Source organism: Armigeres subalbatus, chromosome 2 (assembly GCF_024139115.2).
Source record: "Armigeres subalbatus isolate Guangzhou_Male chromosome 2, GZ_Asu_2, whole genome shotgun sequence".
Lineage (NCBI taxonomy): Eukaryota > Metazoa > Arthropoda > Insecta > Diptera > Culicidae > Armigeres > Armigeres subalbatus.
In genome coordinates, this window is record NC_085140.1 from 261,674,581 (window position 1) to 261,697,296 (window position 22,716).

General features: G+C 43.0%; 2 protein-coding genes across 3 annotated transcripts; both read left to right on the top strand.

Annotated features, from left to right (window-relative positions):
• Window positions 1-662: 662 nt before the first annotated feature.
• On the top strand, window positions 663-11,407 carry LOC134212157 (conserved oligomeric Golgi complex subunit 4). Its single transcript, XM_062689765.1, has 5 exons — window positions 663-884; window positions 960-1,985; window positions 2,046-3,178; window positions 3,240-3,294; window positions 11,137-11,407. Exons 1-4 carry the CDS (start codon window positions 795-797, stop codon window positions 3,280-3,282), a joined length of 2,292 nt encoding a protein of 763 aa, XP_062545749.1. The 5' UTR covers window positions 663-794; the 3' UTR covers window positions 3,283-3,294; window positions 11,137-11,407.
• LOC134212155 (trifunctional enzyme subunit alpha, mitochondrial) lies at window positions 11,192-21,769 on the top strand. Of its 2 annotated transcripts, XM_062689764.1 has the most exons (7): window positions 11,192-11,277; window positions 11,363-11,407; window positions 11,476-11,564; window positions 19,015-19,862; window positions 19,929-20,108; window positions 20,174-20,763; window positions 20,920-21,769. In XM_062689764.1, exons 3-7 carry the CDS (start codon window positions 11,492-11,494, stop codon window positions 21,539-21,541), a joined length of 2,313 nt encoding a protein of 770 aa, XP_062545748.1. In that variant the 5' UTR covers window positions 11,192-11,277; window positions 11,363-11,407; window positions 11,476-11,491; the 3' UTR covers window positions 21,542-21,769. The 2 variants fall into 2 exon arrangements, with proteins under 2 accessions (XP_062545748.1, XP_062545747.1); XM_062689763.1 differs by having other exon boundaries at window positions 11,254-11,407.
• Window positions 21,770-22,716: the final 947 nt, after the last annotated feature.

Below are 22,716 nucleotides of genomic sequence, written 5' to 3' on the forward strand. Positions count from 1 at the left end.
AGCGAACAATAAAAACAAGATAGAATGTATTGGTAACAGTTAAATTTATTGTGTATTTAAAGTAAGCACAATAAAAGATTTTTATGACCGTGAAAAAACTACAATAAACGTAAAATAGATTATTTTGTTTACCACACAATCTATTGTACTTCAATGGATTATGTCATACGAGATACTGTAAATTTTTATCCGGGATCTCTTGCCACGGGGTTGCCTTTTATGCATCAAATTTTACTCCTTTTGTGCGGGTAGTCGAAAGATATTTTAGTTAAACTTTACTAACTAAGTTAGTAACTAAAATATATTTTGTGTAGTCCCATTCTCCCGCAAAAGAGCATACTTTTTCCACAAAAGAGAATACTTTCTCCACAAAAGAGAATACTTTCAGTTTTGCGCGTTTTGCGTGTAATTGAGTTCTCTAAGCGCAGTTTTTCGCACACTAACGTCACTGTATAGAATATATAAAGTAAAAGTGGGTGGTAATCTTGTTGCGGCAAAAATATCACGAATACTTTTGGAGGAAGACAGCACACATTGACAGGAATACAGCGAAGTCACGCACACCTCCATTCATTTGGAGAAGTCAATGGGAGTCGAACACGGCGCAAAACTTGCGATAAAGCGACCAATGCTATTCGGTGACGTCATGAATCAGCTGGGACGCTACTCATGGTGACAGTTCGAATGCCAACATGTCCATTTTTATTTGAAAACAAAATCATTTCAAATTGTCGCGGTGTTTTCCCAGAATAGTGATAATTTTCAAATTAATAGAATTCAAGAGTGGTAAAACAATGTTTAAGCTGGATACATTTTTGGAGGATTGTGATACAAGTACACAGGAAGGAATTGACGCAGCTTGCAGGAAAATTTCGGCAAAAGAGGTTTCTGTTGAGATTTTTTCCCTTTCTCGTTTTTTTCAATTTCATATCTAACGTTTTGTTTGCAATTTTATTCAGAAAAATATCGATTCACGTTTGGAGGATATTCTCTCACAACAATGCCAACTAGAAGCCAAAATGCGAAACATAGGCATGGCTCTGAGTGGCCTATCATTGGTGGCAGATAAGAGTCGCAACCTGTCCAGAATGATCGACCATACTTCTCAGCTGGCGGAAAATGTAAGCGCTAAAGTACGTCGACTGGACGAGGCCAGGAGCCGAGTTTCGGAATGCCAGCAGCGTGTGCACGACCTAATTGATTTGCAGTTATGTAGTCAAGGAGTGATAACAGCCATCAAGGAGGAAGATTTTGAAAAGGGTGCGCTGCATGTAAACAGATTCCTTTCGATGGACAAAAATCTTCTTCAAAAGACCGCGGATGACGTTTCCGGATCCATTACGTCCGTCAGTAAAGCGGTTTCCACTCTGGAACAAGCCGCAACTCAGATACGACAGGTAGTCAATCAGAAGTTTGATGAGGCTGTCAAAAAAGATGATCTTGCATCGGCGGAAAGATTCTTCAAGATATTTCCTCTACTCGGCATGCACGACGAAGGGTTGGAGAAGTTCATGCTGTATATCTGCTCTAAGCTGCAAATTAAAGCTCAGAAGGAGCTGCGATCTTCGATGGATATCGCAAAGGCTGAAAAAAGAGCCACGGTTGCTTATTCCGACACGTTGACCGTTCTCCTGGAAAATATTGCCCGAGTAGTGGAAGTCAACCAGGCAATTATAGAAAGCTGTTACGGAGCTGGTAGATTGGTGCAAGTTGCTGCAATACTGCAGAGGGAATGTGATGATGAAGTAGTGAAACTGGTGCTCGAGTTCAACAAAACTCGCCAAATCGGTCGAAGGGTTGCACAAATCAACGACTTTATAAAAAATAGTGGAAACCAGGCAACAGTGGGTCACTATCGGAAGGCTTCCGGTGGCGGATCGGTGGACAAGTTGAATGCTAAAGATATCGACGCGTTGATAGGCGAGATTACGATTATTCATTCCAGAGCCGAGCTGTACATCAAATTCATTAAGCGTAGATGTTTAGTAAGTAAATTCCCAAGAACCTAGAACAACATAGTTATCTTTTCTATTGTTTCATTTCAGAATGATCTTGATAAAAGTAATCTTGAACCTGACGCTAAAGAGGCCAAGCTCAAACAACTTGACGAATTGATCAAAAAGTCTCGCTTAAGTACCCAGATGCAGGAAGTTCTTGGAACATATCTGCTCTTCGAGCGATACTTCATGGAGGAAAGCGTTCTCAAAGCCATCGCTCTAGATAATCTCGAAACTGGTCAGCAGTGCTCGAGCGTGCTGGATGATGTATTTTTCATCATTCGAAAATGTATCCGTCGGTCGAATGGAACTCAATCGCTGGACGGCATTTGCGCTGTTATTAACAATGCTGCAAGCTGCTTAGAGCAGGACTTCATGAATGCACTCAAAAGTCCGCTGAAAGCCGGATATCCCACGGGTTATATGGACCTGGCACAATCGGCGCTGCAAAGTTCTATTCAACAGGGTCGTCTGCAAACCAGCGATGTAGATCAGGCGAGAAATAAATTTATTACCGCATTGAATAATGCGGACATGTCTACGGAGTTCATCGAAACGCTACGATCTATGATGTCTGACGAAATAAAAATGAACTTTCCTGCTATGACGGTACGCGAAAAGGAGAAATTGGATAGCTGTCTATCTGGTCTTAAATCGGTCGGTGATTCTTTGAAAGCGCTTGTTGATTTCGGATTGCAGCAGCTAAGAACGTCTGCAATTAAACCTCGGTTGCATCCTTGGGTGGATCAATTTATTTCCCACAACCATAATTTAACCGAAGAAGAATTAGCTACTTACGAAGCCGGCGAAACTTTTATCCAGTATTTGATAGTGCACATTGATGGCCTGTTCACCATGTTCAAGTCTGCTCTAACGCCGAGAAACTACGATGCGTTAGTTAGTATAGTGACCACTGAGATAACGGCACGGCTGGAACGTGCCATCAAAAAATCTACATTTAATCGGCTTGGTGGACTGATACTGGATCAGGAGGCTCGTGCGCTTGCGTCGTTCTTAACAGGGGCTACTTCGTGGTCTGTGCGGGATAAACTCGCCAAGCTGCTCCAAATGGCAACCATTCTCAATCTGGAAAGTGTGTCCGAACTGCCAGAGTATTGGGACTCATCGTCAGCCACTTGGAGATTAACTCCTAACGAGGTGCGAACGATTCTGGCGCTGAGGTAAGCTTTTGGTGGCGGATTTATTTGGTAGGCATGAAATAAAACATCGTATTTATTGCAGGATTGATTTCAAAATAGAAGACATCAAGCGTTTAAAATTGTAGTAACTGGATATGGTAAGTTACCAAATATTCGCTCTATTATTGCTGCTTGTCAAACTATTTTCCATCTTTCTTATGTTTATTATCTGATTCGAAACATTTAGTTATCATAGCTTGTACATCATAATTATATAAATCTACTACTGAAGCCATGCTTGAGATTACTTTTCTAGAACTACCGAAAAACACCAATAGTCACTTGTTGGAGTGACCACATGGAATTTTGGCAAAATAAGATGATTCACCAACATTGTGATATTAATGTGCCATTTTATTGAGCCTTTCATAGATCCAGTGGTAAGATGCTTGGCTACAAGGCATACCATACCAAAGATAAAACAAGTACTTGGCTTTCAATGCGTTGATGATGTTGAGGCGTTGGGTTGCTTCTTGCAACAAGGGAATTTTTTCTCGCAAGGAAGGAGGGAGACAATACTTTCCACTAACTCTTCTTCAGAGCCGTTGCCAGCTCGTTTTACTACACTTAATACTACTTACCGGGTCATTTTATTAAACTATACTTACAGACCATTGGCCAGGTCAGATTCAAACTTATACTTCACTTGCCTTTCGCTAGGCCAAATTCAATTCCCGTTACGTTGGGATATAGATACTCTGTAGTAGTGTGTAACGGTGTAAATCTGGTCATATCGTCAGGCTCGGTTTATACTGAAGCTGACACTATGACGTCCCACCACGGGAGCGCTGAAAAGCGCATTGAGACTGACGCCAGTTAAGTCACAATTATGGTTCTGGCAGCGCGCATTAATGGTTATTGCTATATTTTGGATGCGCGCGCTGCTGGCAGTCGAGACATTATTATTGATAAGAAAATTAGTTTGAGCTTTTCAGTGGAATGTCTTCACTTGTGTCTTATGAGTTAATACAATCCCATTGAATTCCACCACTTAATTGTATCTTGACAGATACGTATTTCGACCTCAAATGTAAGGCCGTCTTCAGTGTCTCGTACTTGACTCGACTTGTTATTATTATTTATTCATTCAGACTAAGGCCGAAGTGGCCTGTGCGGTATATAAAAGTCTTCTCCATTCGGCTCGGTCCATGGCTACACGTCGCCAACCACGCAGTCTACGGAGGGTCCGCAAGTCATCTTCCACCTGATCGATCCACCTTGCCCGCTGCGCACCCCACCTCTCCCAACAGCTTGTGCCCGTCGGATCGTTGTCGACAATTATTTTCACCGAATTATTGTCCGACATTCTGGCTACGTACCCCACCGCAGTCGTCCGATTTTCGCGGTGTGAACGATGGATGGTTCTCCCAACAGCTGATGCAACTCGTGGTTCATTCGCCTCCTCCACGTACCGTCCGCCATCTGCACCCCACCGTAGATGGTACGGAGCACTTTCCTTTCAAAAACTCCGAGTGCGCGTTGGTCCTCCACGAGCATCGTCCAGGTCTCGTGTCCGTAGAGGACTACCGGTCTAATGAGCGTTTTGTAGATTGTCAATTTGGTACGGCGGCGAACTCTATTCGATCGGAGCGTCTTGCGGAGTCCAAAGTATGTACGATTTCCAGCCACTATGCGTCTCCGAATTTCTCTGCTGGTATCATTTTCGGCAGTCATCAGTGAGCCCAAGTATACAAATTCTTCTATCACCTCGATTTCGTCACCACCGATGCCAACTCGTGGTGGGTGGCTCACATTGTCTTCTCTTGAACCTCTTCCTATCATGTACTTCGTCTTCGACGTGTTGATGACTAGTCCGATCCGCTTGGCTTCCCTTTTTAGTCTGATGTAGGCTTCCTCCATCTTCTCAAAGTTACGTGCCATAATATCTATGTCGTCGGCGAAGCCAAACAGCTGGACGGACTTATTGAAAATTGTACCACTCGTGCTAATCCCTGCTCTTCGTATTACCCCTTCCAAAGCGATGTTGAATAGCAGACACGGAAGACCATCACCTTGACGTAACCCTCTGCGGGTTTCGAAGGGACTCGAGAATGCCCCTGAAACTCGAACTACGCACATCACCCGATCCATCGTCGCTTTGATCAACCGTGTCAGTTTATCCGGAAATCCGTTTTCGTGCATTAGCTGCCATAGCAGGTCCCGATCGATTGTATTATATGCGGCTTTGAAGTTGATGAATAGATGATGTGTGGGCACGCTGTATTCGCGGCATTTCTGCAGTACTTGGCGAATGGCGAACACCTGGTCCGTGGTGGAGCGTTCGCCCATAAAACCCGCCTGGTACTGCCCCTCGAACTCCCTTGCAATTGGTGCTAGTCGACGGCATAAAATTTGGGAGAGTGCCTTGTAGGCGGCGTTCAGCAATGTGATTGCGCGGTAGTTGCTACAATCCAGCTTATCGTCCTTTTTGTAGATGGGGCACACGACACCTTCCATCCACTCCTGCGACAAAACTTCCTCCTCCCAAATCTTGGTAATGACCCAGTGCAGCGCTCTAGCCAGTGCCTCACCACCGTGTTTAAATAGCTCTCCTGGTAGTTGGTCAACCCCAGGGGCTTTGTTGTTCTTCAGCCGGCCAATCTCCTCCTGGATTTCCTGGAGATCCGGAGCCGGTAGAATTATGTCCTGCGTGCGTTCCCCCAGGTCCATCACCATACCGCCATCTTCGTCTGCCACATCGCCGTTCAGGTGCTCTTCGTAGTGCTGCCGCCACCTTTGGATCACCTCACGCTCGTTCGTAAGAAGGTTCCCGTTTATGTCCTTACACATATTAGGCTGTGGCACGTGGCCCTTACGTGAACGGTTCACCTTCTCATAGAACTTTCGTGTGTTATTAGCGCGGTACAGTTGCTCCGTCTCTTCACGGTCTCGATCTTCCTGCTGACGCTTTTTCCTCCGGAAAATCGAGTTTTGTCTGTTCCGCGCCTGTTTATATCGTGCCTCGTTCGCCCTCGTGCGGTGTTGCAGCAATCTCGCCCATGCTGCATTCTTCTCTTCTACTAACTGCTCACATTCGCCGTCATACCAGTCGTTTCTCTGATCCGGGGCACCGTGCCAAGTGCAGCGGTTGCGGTGCTACCAATGGCGGATCGAATATCTCTCCAGCCATCTTCAAGAGACGCTGCGCCTATCAGCTCTTCCGTTGGGAGTGCCACTTCCAGCTGCTGCGCGTACACCCAGGTTTTTTTTTACGCGGTTGGAATTCGTTAATTTCTTGGTTAACCTAAACTTTTGCAGCTTTTTAAATACTCCATGAATTTTCTTTGATTTTTGGTGATTTTTTTCGTGGGGTTAACTCATTGTTTTGTTGACGCTGAAGGTCACAAACGACGAAAACCAAACCGTGTAAAAAAAACCTGGGTGTATTCTTGGGCTAGTCTACCGTCTTGTAGCCGCCCAATGTTAAGCCGCGGCGTCCGACTTCGACGCGTGTTGTACACCGTCGAGAGTTTTGAGCGCAGGCATATTCGCACTGCGGTAAGTGCGGACGTTCGTGATGTCGGAGAAGAATTTACCGTCGATTAGAACGTGATCGATTTGGTTTTCCGTTTCTTGGTTAGGTGATTTCCATGTGGCCTTGTGGATATTTTTGCGGGGAAAGAAGGTGCTTCGGACTACCATTCCGCGGGAGGCTGCGAAGTTTATGCATCGTTGGCCGTTGTCATTCGATACGGTGTGCAGACTATCCGGTCCGATGACCGGTCTATACATTTCCTCCCTTCCAACCTGCGCGTTCATGTCACCGATGACGATTTTGACGTCCCGCAGTGGGCATCCATCGTATGTCTGGTCCAGCTGTGCGTAGAACGCTTCTTTCTCGTCGTCGGGTCTCCCTTCGTGTGGGCAGTGCACGTTGATGATGCTATAGTTGAAGAAACGGCCTTTAATCCTCAGCTTGCACATCCTTGCGTTGATTGGCTGCCACCCAATCACGCGTTGGCGCATCTTACCCAGCACTGTGAAGCCGGTTCCCAGCTCGTTGGTGGTGCCACAGCTTTGGTAGAAGGTAGCCGCCCGATGCCCGCTTGTCCACACTTTCTGCCCTGTCCAGCAAATCTCCTGCAGCGCCACGACGTCGAAGTTGCGGGGATGTAATTCATCGTAGATCATCCTGTCGCAACCTGCGAAACCTAGCGACTTGCAGTACCATGTTCCAAGCTACCAATCGTGATCCTTTATTCGTCGCCTAGGTCTTTGCCGATTATATCGAGTCGCATTATCTCTTATATTGTTCGTAATTATTGGTTTTCCAGCCGACTTATTAGGCCTGCACAAACCTCCTGTCTCGCCGGAGGGCCGTCGTGTCAGGGCTGTTTAGCGTCCCACCTAACACCAGGACTTGAGCCTACTTGCGGATACATGCAGCTTTTTATAGATGTTTAACAGGGCCCACTGTCAAACCCCACCACATCCTAGGCAGGCGCCACAACTCGCAGATGGCCTGGGGAGGGATCGTCAAGCTCATGGACATAGTCCCTGCTCCCCTGAAAGCTTCATATGAAGAATAGAGGAATTGTTCAACTCAAGGAGGTTGGCGTTAGCATAGCACAAGACGGAAGTCGTAGTGTTGCAAAGGCTACCTTACACCTCGGGAAAATTTTCCGCCGGATTTTGGGCCCCGTGTATTTTAAATGGGGCCGGGATTTTGATTTTCCGTGCCCAAATCCCGAAAACATTGCATGTGCAAAAATACTTGGGGAAAAAATCCGCGGACCAAATTCCCGAGGTATAAGGTCGCCTTAAAGGTAGCCTTTAGAGAGAATTCTGGAGAAGGCTAACTGCGTCAAACCAAATGCACATGACAAAGACACAGTGTTGGATACGACACACTCCCGTGATGGGTACAAGTGTCGGTACTCTTTGGACTGACAGACGGTCGACCATAGCTTTCGAAATAAAATTCACCTAATAGCCAGAGTCCAGAAGCAGGAATTCGAAACCCATTATGAGCATCACCGTTTTGGGTTCCATCTGTTGATTGTTCGGAACGGCGGTGTTTGATGACGGCTGAACGGGGAGTTTGACGTTCTGGCTGCAATGTTGGAGCCGTGCTTATCTTCTGCACTAGTGGAATAGACTTTTCCGGTGCTTGCTTGGGTTCCTCATGCAGAATTGGTATGGTGCTTGCGTTGACACTTCAAACACGTCTTATTCGATGGGCACGCGTCGGATCGTTGGCCGGATTGAAGGCAGTTGTAGCACAAGTTCAACTTCTTCACTATTGCATTACGTTGAGCTGGTATCCAGTTGTTCAACGTTGGGAATGCTTGTATCAATTCTGGAACTTATCTAAAACCTGGCATTTGCTCTTCATAGTTTCTGCGAAGTCTGAAAGTTTTTCGTGTTCCTGGCATCAGTCTCTCCCACAGCCGAAGCGTATGGTCATCCAATCGTGCCGTTACTATTTTTGTCAGCAGTAGAGCTGACATCGCATCGACTTGGATGGCTTGATACTCCAGACCTCCAACGTGCCGGTACTGTTTTCACCAGCTACAGCAATTCCTTGTGGTTCTTTTTTACGATGGGCTTCAGTTCCAGCAGGCCTTCCAAATCAGTGTCGACGATAACACTGAGATTCTCAAACTTGTCTTTCAGCAGTTTCCAGGTCTGTTATTGTCTTGGATTATTTTAGCTGTGATGTCGGAGTCATTGCTACGAAGGACGATGTCTCCGAACATCGGCCAGTTCTCTACCTTCCCATCGAAACTGGCTCACAGTGGCTGTTGCTGGACTATTATCTGGGGGTTTCCGGTTCTTCTCGCTGGAGCTACGGTTTGTGTTGAGGAAAGCCGCTCGAGTCTATTTGATGGAGCTCGTCGAACGCCATCGGTATTTCATCCTGTTCCTCCAACTTCGATGATGGGGTTGCTTCCAGGATTTCTCAATGCACTGCAATGTATTCCTGGTAGTGCTCATCGAGTTTATTCGCGAACACCTTCAGCAATGTTGGAGTCGCCTGGGTGGGTCGGTTGCCTCGTGGCTGTGATTGAAGAGCGTGACTTCCCGTTTGATTTGGCCAATTTCTTCAATGCTTCCGAGTTACTCTCATCGGTTTTGGGTTTGTTCTTGGACTTGTCCTTGTCGGACTTGGGAGTGTGATCTACACCCATTCTCACTCGTCACACGCGTGCGTTAACGATTATAAACGCGATGATTCACTTTAATGGTACACAGTACTAGCGTTGTTCAAAGTACGCTAACGCTTATACAATCTCACTATACTCAACATTTAGCTTTGTCCGAACCACGCGAACGCTTGCGCAATCACTTTCACAATTACCACACGCGATTTCACTTTCTCGGACGACCAACGGTTTGTCGTAGTAATCGCACACACTATTTGGTGTCCTTGCAGGCTGATCGGATGTTACCAGCTGCATTAACCGATAGGAATATCGATTGGTCAACGTGTTGACCATGAGGGAACGATTGCTTCCAATGGTAACCTCGTATATTTGGATGGAAGGCTTCACTACAAAGGACTAGGCCGGTATCCGGTTCGGACGGACCAAATGTTGAGGCGTCGGGTAAGCTCAAGCGAATTTATTTCTCGCAAGAATGAATGGAGAAAATACTTTTCACTAATTCTTTTTCAGTGCCTTTGCTGGTTCTTTTTATTACAATTAATATCAACATTTTTTTTCCATTTCGCTCGAGACTTTCGTTGGTTTAAATAAAATATTATGGACATTCTTCGTCGCTTTTGCTATTTGGCAAATCAAAACCCAAAGTAAGCAAAGCGTGGTGGAATAATTTTGGTGGAACATACATGAAGAAAAGATTCATAACGATAAATGTGCTCAACCGCAGCATATTAGGCCAAGGTTCAAGCTTTAGAGTTTCAGTCATATAGGGTAGAAAACCATTTGGGCAACACCCCCCATTCCCGTCAGCAACGTTCATTACTCGAGCGTATTACAGCCGAATTATTTGTCTTGTAGTACATATTTAGTTTCTGCCGATATCTAGTGATGTACAGAAAATCAAGCCATTTGGTTGGACCGCGGTCAAGTTATTAACGTTGTGGACGAGAATGGTCCCGCTCCCTACCCTGTAAAAAACATTATTTCAACTTTCGATCCACGGAGCTTCTACGCAATAGGCCGTAACACCATGCTCTGGGACTACGCGATGACTACAAGCTGACAGGTGTGACGTTGCGCATCTGTCCGTTATCGACATTGCTCATAGTTCGCCTAAGGCGGCCTGCTGCTAGTCCGCGCTCTTACTTCGTTGTAGGATGACGGCTATCCTGGAAGTGACGACACGACACAGCACCCCAGTGTCCATTCCGCACGCCTTTATAATCGCATTCTTCTCCGCGTCGAACCGAACACATATGAACAGAATGTGCTTAGCTATTGCTGTTACGTCTCGACATCTCGGACAAGCAGGAGGAGGAGGAGTCCGAGCCTGTGCAAGTACTACTTGAAGCATCCGTGACCTGTTGAGAACTGAGTCAATCCAAAGTTTAACGCGTAGACGAGTTCGGACAGCCGACATGTCGTGCATACGAGTGCACGAAACAGTGATGTGCAACAGCGTTTACGCTCCCTCTGAGACTGCACAGCGCGCTGCCAGGCCATAGCTCTTCAATATTTATGACGCTCGTCTATAGACGTATATATTATCTCCGTCAGCAAAACGATAACGTCATCGTCCCCGATTTCATAAAAAAGTAGTCTGAAAATTTTCTAGACCGCGGGAAATCGAAACTAGTCACATTAAGTTAGGCTAAAGAAGGCCTCAAACACCTAATTTACAAAAGTCAATTGAAAGACAACTGATTTTTTGGCATGGTACATAATTAAATACAATATATTTATTTATTAACGTTGTATTCAAAATTTTCAACCCCTGAATGGACTGGACGTCAACATCAGACGTATCACTAATATTATTCCACTTACTAACATCAGCAAACAACCTCGCAAACATCCAAGTCGATTCGATTGTCAGCAGATAGAGACAGAGTGAATGCGAACGCAGATAAGACGACATCCATCTATTCATTTGTCATAAGTGATTGCAACGGGACGGACATCGTTGCTCGTCGTCGGGTTAGTGGTTTATTTTTTTTAACCTACCTAGTTCGTTCCGTCTGATTGCGTTCTGATATTTTGTTTTATTTCGTGGACATTTTAGTTTAGTAACGTTTACTTTAGTTTGATACGGTAGCAATTCATTGCTGTGAGTATGAGGATTTATATCTATATTTCGCTTTTTCATTTCATTATGTTTCGTCACTTCTTTCGCAGAAAAAGTGACGAGAAAATGGCCAGCCTAAGACTGATTGGAACATCTATGCAGCGTAATCTGACCTTTGCCCGGTCGATTAATTTCAGAGGTAAGTCAGAGTTTTCGCACTTGGTCTTCTAATTATCTGGTCAAGTGATTCAGCACTAGCAAAATGTTTGTTATAAAATCGCATCCTTATCGGTGAGCTTCAGACTTTGGATATGTGTAATCCAGCTCACACAGTGCCTTCCTTCCTAAGTGGAAATTGGACTTTGATCGCGAGAGCCAATGACGGAATCATGCAGCTTCAATCATAGTAGTCGTATGTTAGCTTGCTTACATCTATCTGAACGTGTGTAAAGGTGATGTGAAGTTGTGGATGCACACGATGTGTTGACAGATCTATTCGCCACCCTACTAAAATTGCATCGAAAAATTATTTTTTTGCAGTTAATTAGTATTGGGTGCATACAAGGATGATTGGAAATAATATCGCATGAAATAACTAATTATTGATATTGAACATAATATAAAAATATATTGGTTGAAACCATTATGCTTATGATGTTTCCCCTATATGTAGTGAGGAATGGGGAAATGGACATTGCTTCGCATTCACTATCTATATGTTATGAAACCGGTTGAAAATACACAAGTCAGTGTAGATGATGATTACGATTGCAGTTGTTGATAACGATTGTTTATCAGCTGTGGATTGAAATTATTATGTGATTTGGACACAACTGGTGGCTGACTAAAATTAAGTTTATAAAATTATTCAAAGTTATCTAATATTCTGCATAGATTATTATTAGGCCTCATTCAAATATCAAACAGTACATATGTCTTACATATCTACAAACATCTGTTATATTTTATTATAGAATACCAATGTTCTTTTATTAATTTATATACATCAACAGTAAATTTTAAAAATATACATACTGTTATTGCTAAACAAATGTGTAACTTAAAACACAAACTGTTATTCCGTAAATTCGTGGCGCTGGATAGTCGCGACAGAATTTTTGCAACTACAAGATAGAGATCCGAGTCAATATTCGATGATGAATCTTACATCTATAACAGAGCTGTCCAGCATGATTACTAGCAAGGGCCACACAGAAGTTTTGATCTGTTGAAACGAGTATAATTGCAACATTTGTTTTTTTTTTTAGATTATATTGCATATTACAGAATTTTGTATATTTGAACAGCCCTGTGCCACTACTCATATGCAGGATATCAAGGGTTCGATCCCTGCCCCTTCCCATTTAATGTTAGATAATTTCGTTAATCATATAGCTAAATCTCTTTGCAAATCAAATTCTCATTGCTAGCCTGGGTGGTGCGAATAGAATCGATTTGGTTGTCAAACTGGAGCCAAAATTTTCTTTTGTGTTTCTTCCTTTCCTTGATGATCGTAAGGAAATGGTGGGCGCGGTTATTGACTTAGCGGTTATTGACTTAGTATAATGCAATAGGTCTCCAGTAGCCTTGAGAGATGGCGAGTTCGATTCTCGTTCCGGTCTAGGATGATTTCGGTGGGAAACGTTCACAACTCCCTATTCATTGTATTTGCTACACAAGATACAAACTCATGCAACGGCAGGCATAGAAAGGCTTTCAATTAATAACTGAGGAAATGCTAATAGAATACTAAGTTAAAAGGCAGGCCTTGTTCCAGTTTTCAATGTAGAGCTGAAGAAGAAAAAGTACCTCGCGTAACTTATTTAACCAACAGGTTATGAGTCCAGGATTCCTGTGTGCGCATGGAAGTTGAAGTTGCTTGAATCTTGAAATGGCTGAAACGGAGGTGACTACTAACGTATAAGTAGATTAGCTAGATGGGACGAGCTATATGCTGTTTTGAAATTCCGTATGGAGGATTTGTTCTCGATTGTAGCGGACAAACCGTCGAAAGAACCTATGGTGCGGCTTGGAAAACCATAGCCGGAAAAGCACGAGCATTTATCAAAGTCACTCTAGAGACAATTGAAAAATGGTACATGATATGCAGTCCACCACGGCCAACGACGTGTGGGGTTCATTGAAGACAAACCATGACAAGGGGTCGTTCAAAAATGATGTCACAAGTTTTAGGGGAAGGGGTCTAAGATTTTGTGACAGTACATGTACTAGGTACACAAAAAAGCGTGACATAAGGGGGGGGATGTTGTTTCTAGAAATCCCAAAAAGTAGTGGACGTCATATTTGAATCGCCCCCAAAGGTGCACGAAGTTGATAACGACGACGTTGACTGAAGGTGGAAACGTTCTGGAGCATCAGGCCAATATGACAACGTTGATTCACAAGTTAAGTGCAATGGGTAAAAAGTTTAAAGATCACTGAATTGCTGCAATGATACTGGCAAGTCCTATGATGTACTGCTAACCACGCTGGAGGGTCGCCCTAAGGAAGAGTTAACACTTGATTATGTAACTGGTAAGCTTTTGGACGACTGGCGTCGGAGGACAAACGTAGGAGAAACTGTGGAAAAGGCGTTTAGATTTACGACTGGTGGGAAGAGTAGAGTTCCTTGAATCGAAGAAGAAAGTCTGTCATTATTATCGCGAAGAGCGCCATTTCAGAAGGGATTGTAAACTATTTCTTCACGGAAAGAAAATTGACCCGAAGAAGAAAGGTAATCACCAGGTAAATATCGCTACAATATCAAGAGAAGCTTGTTTTGGAGTTAAAGTAGCTTCTACAGAAGAGAAGCCTTGGTGTCTCGATTCTGGTGCAAACTTCTGGTCGCTCATGACGCAAAGATTCTCAGTCAACTGGATACAAGACGCCAGCATAGTATCAGTTAGCTTGATGGAAATCAAGTTGAAGCTTGCGGTGTCGGAAACGGACAGTTTTATGCGAAAGATGGAAATGGAAATGCAACGAAAGTTACTTCGAAGGAAGTTCATCATGTTCCAAAGCTGAAGTCGAACCTACTCTCGATTAGCAAAATCACCGACGACAACTATGTTGTGATGTTTAAGAAACACGGCTGCATGATAATGAAGAACGAAGAAGTATTTGTAACTGGCACTCGCAATGGAAATTTATACCATTTGGATCCGATGGCTGTACACCAAACAATGATGTCGATAGAAGTTTATCCGAAACAATGTCTACACCGTTGACATACTCTCTATACTATTTAATCTATTCTCATTTGCGCATTTTTGGGAGTGACACAGTGACCTAGTGATAATAAGTTTTTGGAAAAGTTGAACCCTAATGGCCAATCAACCTGCGAAACGCAATCATTGGAAGAATTCACTGTTAATTTGGAATGTAATGATGACAATCCAAATTTAATGAATTCCTGACGACGATGATGATACTGATCTAGATCAAGAAAACGATAGCTTCGAGAGTTCACCAGGAGCTGTAGAACTAGATGACAGACAATCATGAGGAGATGCAACAAATCCCTAGAATACCAAAACGAGCTACAAAAGGTAAATTAGAAAGAAATTCAATGCTGCTGGTGAGGTCACCAAGTTCAAAGCACGTTTGGTTGCACAAGGGTGTACTCAACGATATGGTGAGGATTACCAAGAAATATTTGCCACTGTCATGAACAATTCCACGTTAAGGACATTTCTGGCTGAGGAAAGCAAACGCAAACTGATACTTAAACAATTGGATGCCAAGACAGCTTATCTATACAGGGAGTTGCAAGAATGTATATGTAACAGCCACCAGGACATATTATGAAGAGACAAGAACAACTGATAGGCAAATTGAATCTACCAAATCATTACTAAATACAGGCGTAATTAAATTGTTATTACCTCGCGTAATTTATTTAAACAAGAATGATATGTCGACCGATTCTGTAATTCGGACTCATGTTTTTCATGCTCGAGGTTTATTGTCCATTGTCCTGCATAGTAGGCGAAAAAGCGCGTTGTGAACGGCCCTTGCGAAATTCCCATACGAATCTTTGTTTTAGTTATTCATAATTTACTCGACCTTATTCGCATGAGGAAATATCATATGAACCCGTCGGAAACGATAACCATCATACCTGCTGAAGGAATGAAGAAAATTTATCGAGCCGTTTTCGAGTTATGCGGATACGAACACAGACCATTTCATTTTTATTATATAGATCATAGTTTCCCAAAGTGGTGGGTCGCGAAATCTTATGGAAGAGGGTCCCGACCCCCAACTTTGGGAAGCTATGATATAGATAGATAGATAGAAGATTATAACTTGTCGTAGCATATATCGAAGGGGTTCTGAGAAAAACCCTATCGGGATTCTAAGCAGCATACATAGGAGTACGCAGAGTAAAATTGTGGCCAAAACTATGTCAATCATTTTATTGTCTGTAAAGGCATTCAATATACACAGCAAAGTGTATTTTTTCGTTTTTATGCTTTTTGCATTCATAGCAGTGCAGTATGACCACTGGTGGCGTCAGTTATTGTTATTTGATAAAGCAGCACTTGGCGCAAGAACGCTGCCTTTGAAAACTACAGCGTGCTTGCGACGAGCGGTGCCCACCTCTGGATCCGTCATTGAGTATGATCTTTCTTATTTTATTCTTCATTCTTTTATTATCATTACTTACAAAATTTTTGACCTCACTCTTTTTCGGAAGCAAAACATAATTTATGTGAGTTTTGTCGCTCAAAACCAAGATTATTTATCTTTTTGACTAGCTTTTTAGCAATCTTTACTTTATTAAAATACAAATAAGTCACGATTGCGTGAGGATGCGTGAAATGTGTTTTGAGGAGGTTTTGAGGGAAACTCCAATCTTTCCAACGCAGAAAATTTGGTTGCTTGGACGGGTTTGGAACCTTATTAAAAGTTTAATTTTGTAAAACATAGGTATTATTGTAAAAAAGGTAGGAACAAGCTGACAATTAATATCATGATTATGAATCACCTAATAACGGTTTCATATCGAATCACTCTTGAAAACATTTTACATACCCTCATCATTGATACCTATATTGATTTTCATCTTCAAAATCACTAATAACCAAAAAAAACACGAAAAAAAGGGAACATTTTTTATGCACAATTGCGATTAAACTTGCATTGAAATTATAGTGAAGTTTTGACAGTCAGCATTGTTTACAAGCAAACAATATTGTTTCAAAAATCCCTTGGCAAATTAGTATTACTATTTGAGAGTTCAAAAACGAAAAATAATATGGAAATATCTAAAATTTTTGTTTTTGACTTTTGGCCAGGATTTGGGCTGGAATACTACTCAGTGCAGCATCCGGTTGAGATTCTGTATCGCATCCACTCAGGATTTTGAGCATGATTCGTTTGAAGTTCCAAACATAATCCGTCTTAAGTTCTAAACAGATTCCGTTTAAGATTCTGAACAGAATCAGAAGTCGTCCGTTTGAAATTCTAAAGAGAATATGGAGGACAAGAATCAAAAAGAAAATCTGAGGGGAACTGGTCGAGATTCGGAGCAGAATCCTTTCGGAATTCGTTTAAAATTTTGAATAGATGCCGTTTAGATTCTGAACATAATCTGTTTAAGATTTTGATCAGAATTCGTTTGAAGGTTCTGAACAGAATTTGTTCGTGATTCTGGAAAGAATTAGAATCTTATTCCGAACAGAATCTATTCTTGATAGTCAACGTATTCTCTGGAGTTAATAATCCAGCAAAATTTCAGTTCAATTTCATCAGAACCTAACTTATATTTTTTTTGGAAAAGATGTTCAATTTTGATGCACATAGTTAAGTTTGCCATTTAAGGTATTTTTTATGAGATATTGCGAAAAAAGATTGGCTGACGGTGCGACTTGAACCCACACTATTCCATAAGGTACACGGACGTATTACCAGTTATACAACAGCTGGCCTTGAGTGAAGTTGTTTCATAACCAGCTAATAACGATGGGATATCATTCAATTCCCCGTATCCATTGAATCTGCTTTGTCAACATTTCACATCTTTTCTCTCTACCCAACTTAGTTTTTTTTTAATCTGCGATCAAATACAAATTTGATATGTATTATCATAACCTGCCACGGTAAAATCGAATTTTCATAGCTGTCGGCCCAAGTTATGAATTTCATGAATCATAATGATAAAACTATTCACGATATATAAATCGTGCTACAACATCTTAATGATGTGAACTTGATAGGTTCCCGAGTACACTAAGTTATTAGGAATGATAAAAAGCTTTTCCTATATAATGCTTATTAATGGGCCACATGTAGTGTATTCTCAGAAATCCTTCGCGGGCCACAGGAAAAGGCATAGAGAGCCGCACTTTGAGGATCACTGGTCTGAGAAATGCCGTCCGTAGGTCAAGTCGCAGACCTTTATCGTTAGCAGCGGGATGAAAGCTTCGTACAGGGCGAAAGAAGCTTTCTCTCCCGATCTGCGCATTCACATCCCCGATAACAGTTTTTACTTGAGCACTCTTCTTAGGCCTTATCAAGTCTCTCATAGAACGCACCTTTCATGTCATCGGGCTTATTGCTCGTGGGGGCATAGATGCTGATCAGGCTTATCGGCTTCCACTCGATAATTCGCCTCATCTGTGTTCCAATCACCATGAAGCTAACTCCACATTCTACTCTGCCACCGCCGAATAAGTAGATGTGACACTTGAATGAAGTGTTTGCGATGGGATCCACCGCTCGGAATTCACGTTCTACGGTTTTGGACAGCCGTATTTCCTGGATTGCTGCTACAGCTCACGATTCAGGAGCCCAACATGTGCGGTTTCATTCAAAGTTTCACGTTCTCCAATCGTTGTTCTTCATTCGTTGCGGGGTCTGTTGTCGTGGAATCTATCCGCTCGCTCTACTTTTGCCTTTCTTGGTAACTGTAGAATCTTTGGTAGGAAGCTTACCAGGGCTGCGCTACCTACTTCGCACTGAAGAGCTGCCTTCTCGATGCTGACACGATGCAGCACAGTGTTCACAGTTTGGCTTAGAGTCCCCCGCTGGCTGTCGGATGATCTTCAGCCGCTCCTAACATGGAGAACATACGCTGTTGTGAGCCGCCGCTACCATCATGGAGAACAGACATTCGATCTGATTTCCATCACTGGATAGAAGCAAACCCCCGTATCAACATACGACCATAGCTCCCACAGGGATTAGTTACCCGATCTTCCGTAAAGTTGCTGGTACCCTGGCCGGCACCACGGAGAAGTAGGGATTGGATCTATTTTATTCCTTGAGGTAATTAGGCTACGCGTTGCCAAAGGTTTAACACTCGCAGATTATCACCATAACTGGAGATCAATCATCCTATTTAAAGTATTACACTATTCATTGTGATACTTAGAATATAATATCTTAGAGTTTATTTTCTAATTTGTCTAAGGAATGAATAGGCAAGGTTACTATTCCAAGTTTCTATTCCAAGGGCCACATAGAACATGCACCACTTTTGAAACTAGTCGATACACCTTTGATTATGCGTGTAGATCCTAAGGCCTTTCTTCAGAGATTTCTTGTATGACTGCGGCCTTATCCCAGCGACCCTAAGGCCTTACAACAAATAAATCTGGGTTATTTTTAGACTATCTTTTAATTCATTCATCGCTCTCTTACAGGAAACACTCCAATGCTGCAAAGCCGCTTCCTGGCCAGTGCCCCAGAAGGAAAACACATTAAAACCAAGATCGTCGACAATGTGCTGGTTGTCACGTTGGACTCACCCAATGTGAAGATGAACTCCCTCGGAGCCGAAGTGCAGGCCGAATTCGATGCCGTCTTCCGTGATTTGGAAACCAACCCCGCTGTCAATTCCGCCGTTGTGATCTCCGCAAAACCAGGATGCTTCGTCGCAGGCGCCGACATCACTATGCTGGAGAAGTGCAAGAGCGCCGAGGAGGCAACCAAAATTTCCCACGACGGTCAACTGATGTTCAATAAGTTGGAAAAATCGCGCAAACCTGTGGTGGCTGCCATCAATGGTGTTTGCTTGGGCGGTGGACTGGAGCTAGCGTTGGCATGTCAATATCGTATCGCCGTGAAAGATAAGAGAACAAATCTGGGTTTACCAGAAGTTATGCTTGGGCTACTCCCTGGCGCTGGTGGCACTCAAAGGCTACCAAAATTAAGTTCGATCCCCACAGCACTAGATCTGGCTCTCACAGGAAAACATGTTAAGGCCGACAAGGCCAAAAAGCTGGGTATTGTGGATTTGCTTGTAACCCCATTGGGACCTGGTTTGAAGACTGCCGAGCAAAATACTATCGAATATCTCGAGAAGGTTGCTATCCAAACAGCTAAGGACCTAGCCTCTGATAAGCTCAAAGTCAACAGAAAGAAAACCGGCTTGGTGAATTCAGTCATGGACTTTGCTTTCTCGGTCGACTGGGTCAAGGATAAAGTTTTCGGCAAGGCTCGGGAGCAGGTTATGAAGCTATCTGGAGGACTGTATCCTGCACCGCTTAAGGTACATTGGTGTCATATGTTACATAATGTGACATTGCATAATAAATGTTCGCATCTGTTATCTTAGATTCTCGACGTTATTCGAGTTGGCGTCGATAAAGGTTTCGACGCTGGATCTGAAGCGGAACGCAAGGGATTCGGTGAGCTATCACAAACACCCCAATCGAAAGGTCTCATCGGATTGTTCCGTGGACAAACCGAATGCAAAAAGAACCGTTTCGGCAGGCCAGCCAATCCACCAAAGAACGTAAGTTTATTTCAACGTTGTTTTGTTTTGGTATTTTTTGTTAATTCATATTTTCAAACAAATAGATTGGTGTCTTGGGAGCAGGATTGATGGGGGCTGGTATCGTTCAGGTGAGCATCGACAAAGGATATCAAGTAGCTTTGAAGGACACAACCGAGGCTGGTCTTGGTCGGGGTATTGGCCAGATCCAAGGTGGTCTGCAGAATGCTATCAAGCGTAAGAGAATTAGCGGCATCGAGAAGGATCAGATTTTGTCCAATCTAAATGCTACTCTTAGCTATGATGCCTTCAAGAATGCAGACATTATCATCGAAGCAGTATTCGAAAATATTGACATCAAGCATAAGGTTATCAAAGAGTTAGAGCAAGTTGTTCCCAAGCACTGCATCATCGCGACCAACACCTCAGCTATTCCTATTACGAAAATTGCCGCCGGCAGTTCGCGACCAGAAAATGTTGTCGGAATGCACTACTTCTCTCCGGTAGATAAAATGCAATTGCTCGAAATCATCACTCATCCGGGAACCTCGAAGGAGACCGCCGCTGCCGCTGTTGAAGTTGGACTGAAGCAAGGCAAGGTAGTTATTACAGTTGGAGATGGTCCAGGATTCTACACGACTCGCATTCTCTCCACTATGCTGTCGGAAGCAATCAGGTGAGCAATAAGTTTACGATAACACTACCGCATAGTCTCATAAAATAAACATTCTTCTTTTTACATTTTTAACATCCACCTATAACAACAAATCGGAAAATACATCGCAAAACGCTTACCCATAGGTTCCTAAATTTTCTTTTTTTTATTTTGCAGACTGCTTCAAGAAGGTGTAGACCCGAAGGATCTTGACAAGATGACCAAATCCTTTGGATTCCCGGTGGGTGCAGCCACTCTGGCCGATGAAGTCGGTATCGATGTTGGAGCGCACATTGCTGTCGATTTGTCCAAGGCATTTGGCGAGCGCTTCAGTGGTGGCAACCTCGGCGTAATGGAGGATATGGTCAAGGCCGGCTTCATGGGACGTAAATCCGGAAAGGGTGTGTTTGTGTACCAGGGAGGTAAGAGCAAGAACCGCGAAGTAAATCAAGCTGCTCTGGCTATCCTGAAGGAGAAGTATTCCCTCCAATCGCGTGGCGCCAACAGTGTTGAAGATATGCAACTGCGAATGGTTTCGCGATTCGTGAATGAAGCGGTGCTGTGTCTCGAAGAGAAGATCCTGGACAGCCCGCTGGAAGGTGATGTTGGTGCTGTGTTCGGCCTCGGATTCCCGCCATTCACCGGTGGACCGTTCCGTTGGGTGGATCAATACGGTGCTGGCAAGCTGGTGGACAAAATGCGAACGTATGCCGATCTCTACGGGGCTCCATTCCAACCAGCACAGATTTTGGTTGACATGGCGAAGGATCCATCGAAAAAGTTTTACCCTAGCAAGTGAGACGGGGTGGAGCTAAGCTGTAAATTAATTTAGATCTATTTAAGCTGGGGTACTACCGAATGAAGGTTGGATTATTGTTATGAAATCCCATTGACATTCGAAAAACGAAATACCTGCCTGAGCATACTTTAAGGTCCCATTTTTGTGGATTTCTATTTGTTTTCTGTTGTTTGTTTTGTATGCATTTTCTTTATTTGATAAAAAAAAATCACTCTGTTTAGACAATCAGTAATGGTGTGCAACTGTTGTTGAAAGAAAGCCATACATTTTTTTATAGGGGAGGACGGAGCAAGATCGCCCCCGGGGCAAGAAGAGCACCCGTTTTACCGCTATCATGCCTTTTCCTCTCTAAATAACCCCGGACACTGTTAAACTATAGTCCAACAAAAGACTTGACACTGAAAAAATATTATAAAAATAAAATGAGGCTGAAATACAGATGAATTAGCAAAAGTTGGTGAAAACTTGGGTATTTTTATAAGAAATCAGCATTAGAAAATAATATTTTTGAAGTGAAGCAAGATGAGAACTTCATTTTAAAACAAACAAATAATACACAAAATACTGAAAGTGTTTTACACAATCTACAATCATGATTTACTATGCGCTGAATCTGTTGCGTAACGTATTTTATCAAATTTAATATATAATCACCTTAAGTATAATTATTAAGGTGCTCATCTTGCCCCGTCATACCGTCGATGGTGGTGGCTGGCCCCATGATTACTTCCGGTCTTTTACTATACTTAGTAGGGGAAGGTGGGTAGACTTGATCCCCGGGGAGACTTGATCACCCCCTGTTTTATCGAAGACTAAAGTAGTTTTGTTCTAGCGTATTTTTTAGTATTGATCCTCTAGACAAATGACCTTTATGTGGTGAGTTATTTTTTGGATTGACAACCTTATTTATTCTGCAGGGCGGTTTGTATGTTTTGACCTTCCTAAAGATTTTTCATAACAATGACCAAATGCTTTCGTTTTTTCTCAGCACAAAGCCATAAATATGCTTAATGATCTGTACTGATGAAAATGTCAACATTCCATCAAAGTTTTAGGATATTTGGATTTGAAGTTATTGCCTCAATATGGGGACACTTGATCCCCCTTTAGTCACCCATACAAAAATTTGGCGAAAAAATTCAAAAAATATAAATCTATTCTCAGGCTTCTATTTT

Coding starts and splice junctions, on each gene's coding strand:
- LOC134212155 (XM_062689764.1), top strand. CDS start 11,492: ATGGCCAGCCTAAGACTGATTGGAACATCTATGCAGCGTAATCTGACC. Junction 20,109..20,173: donor CAGCCAATCCACCAAAGAAC/GTAAGTTTATTT, acceptor TCAAACAAATAG/ATTGGTGTCTTGGGAGCAGG. Junction 20,764..20,919: donor ATGCTGTCGGAAGCAATCAG/GTGAGCAATAAG, acceptor TTTATTTTGCAG/ACTGCTTCAAGAAGGTGTAG.
- LOC134212157 (XM_062689765.1), top strand. CDS start 795: ATGTTTAAGCTGGATACATTTTTGGAGGATTGTGATACAAGTACACAG. Junction 1,986..2,045: donor TCATTAAGCGTAGATGTTTA/GTAAGTAAATTC, acceptor GTTTCATTTCAG/AATGATCTTGATAAAAGTAA. Junction 3,179..3,239: donor CGAACGATTCTGGCGCTGAG/GTAAGCTTTTGG, acceptor TATTTATTGCAG/GATTGATTTCAAAATAGAAG.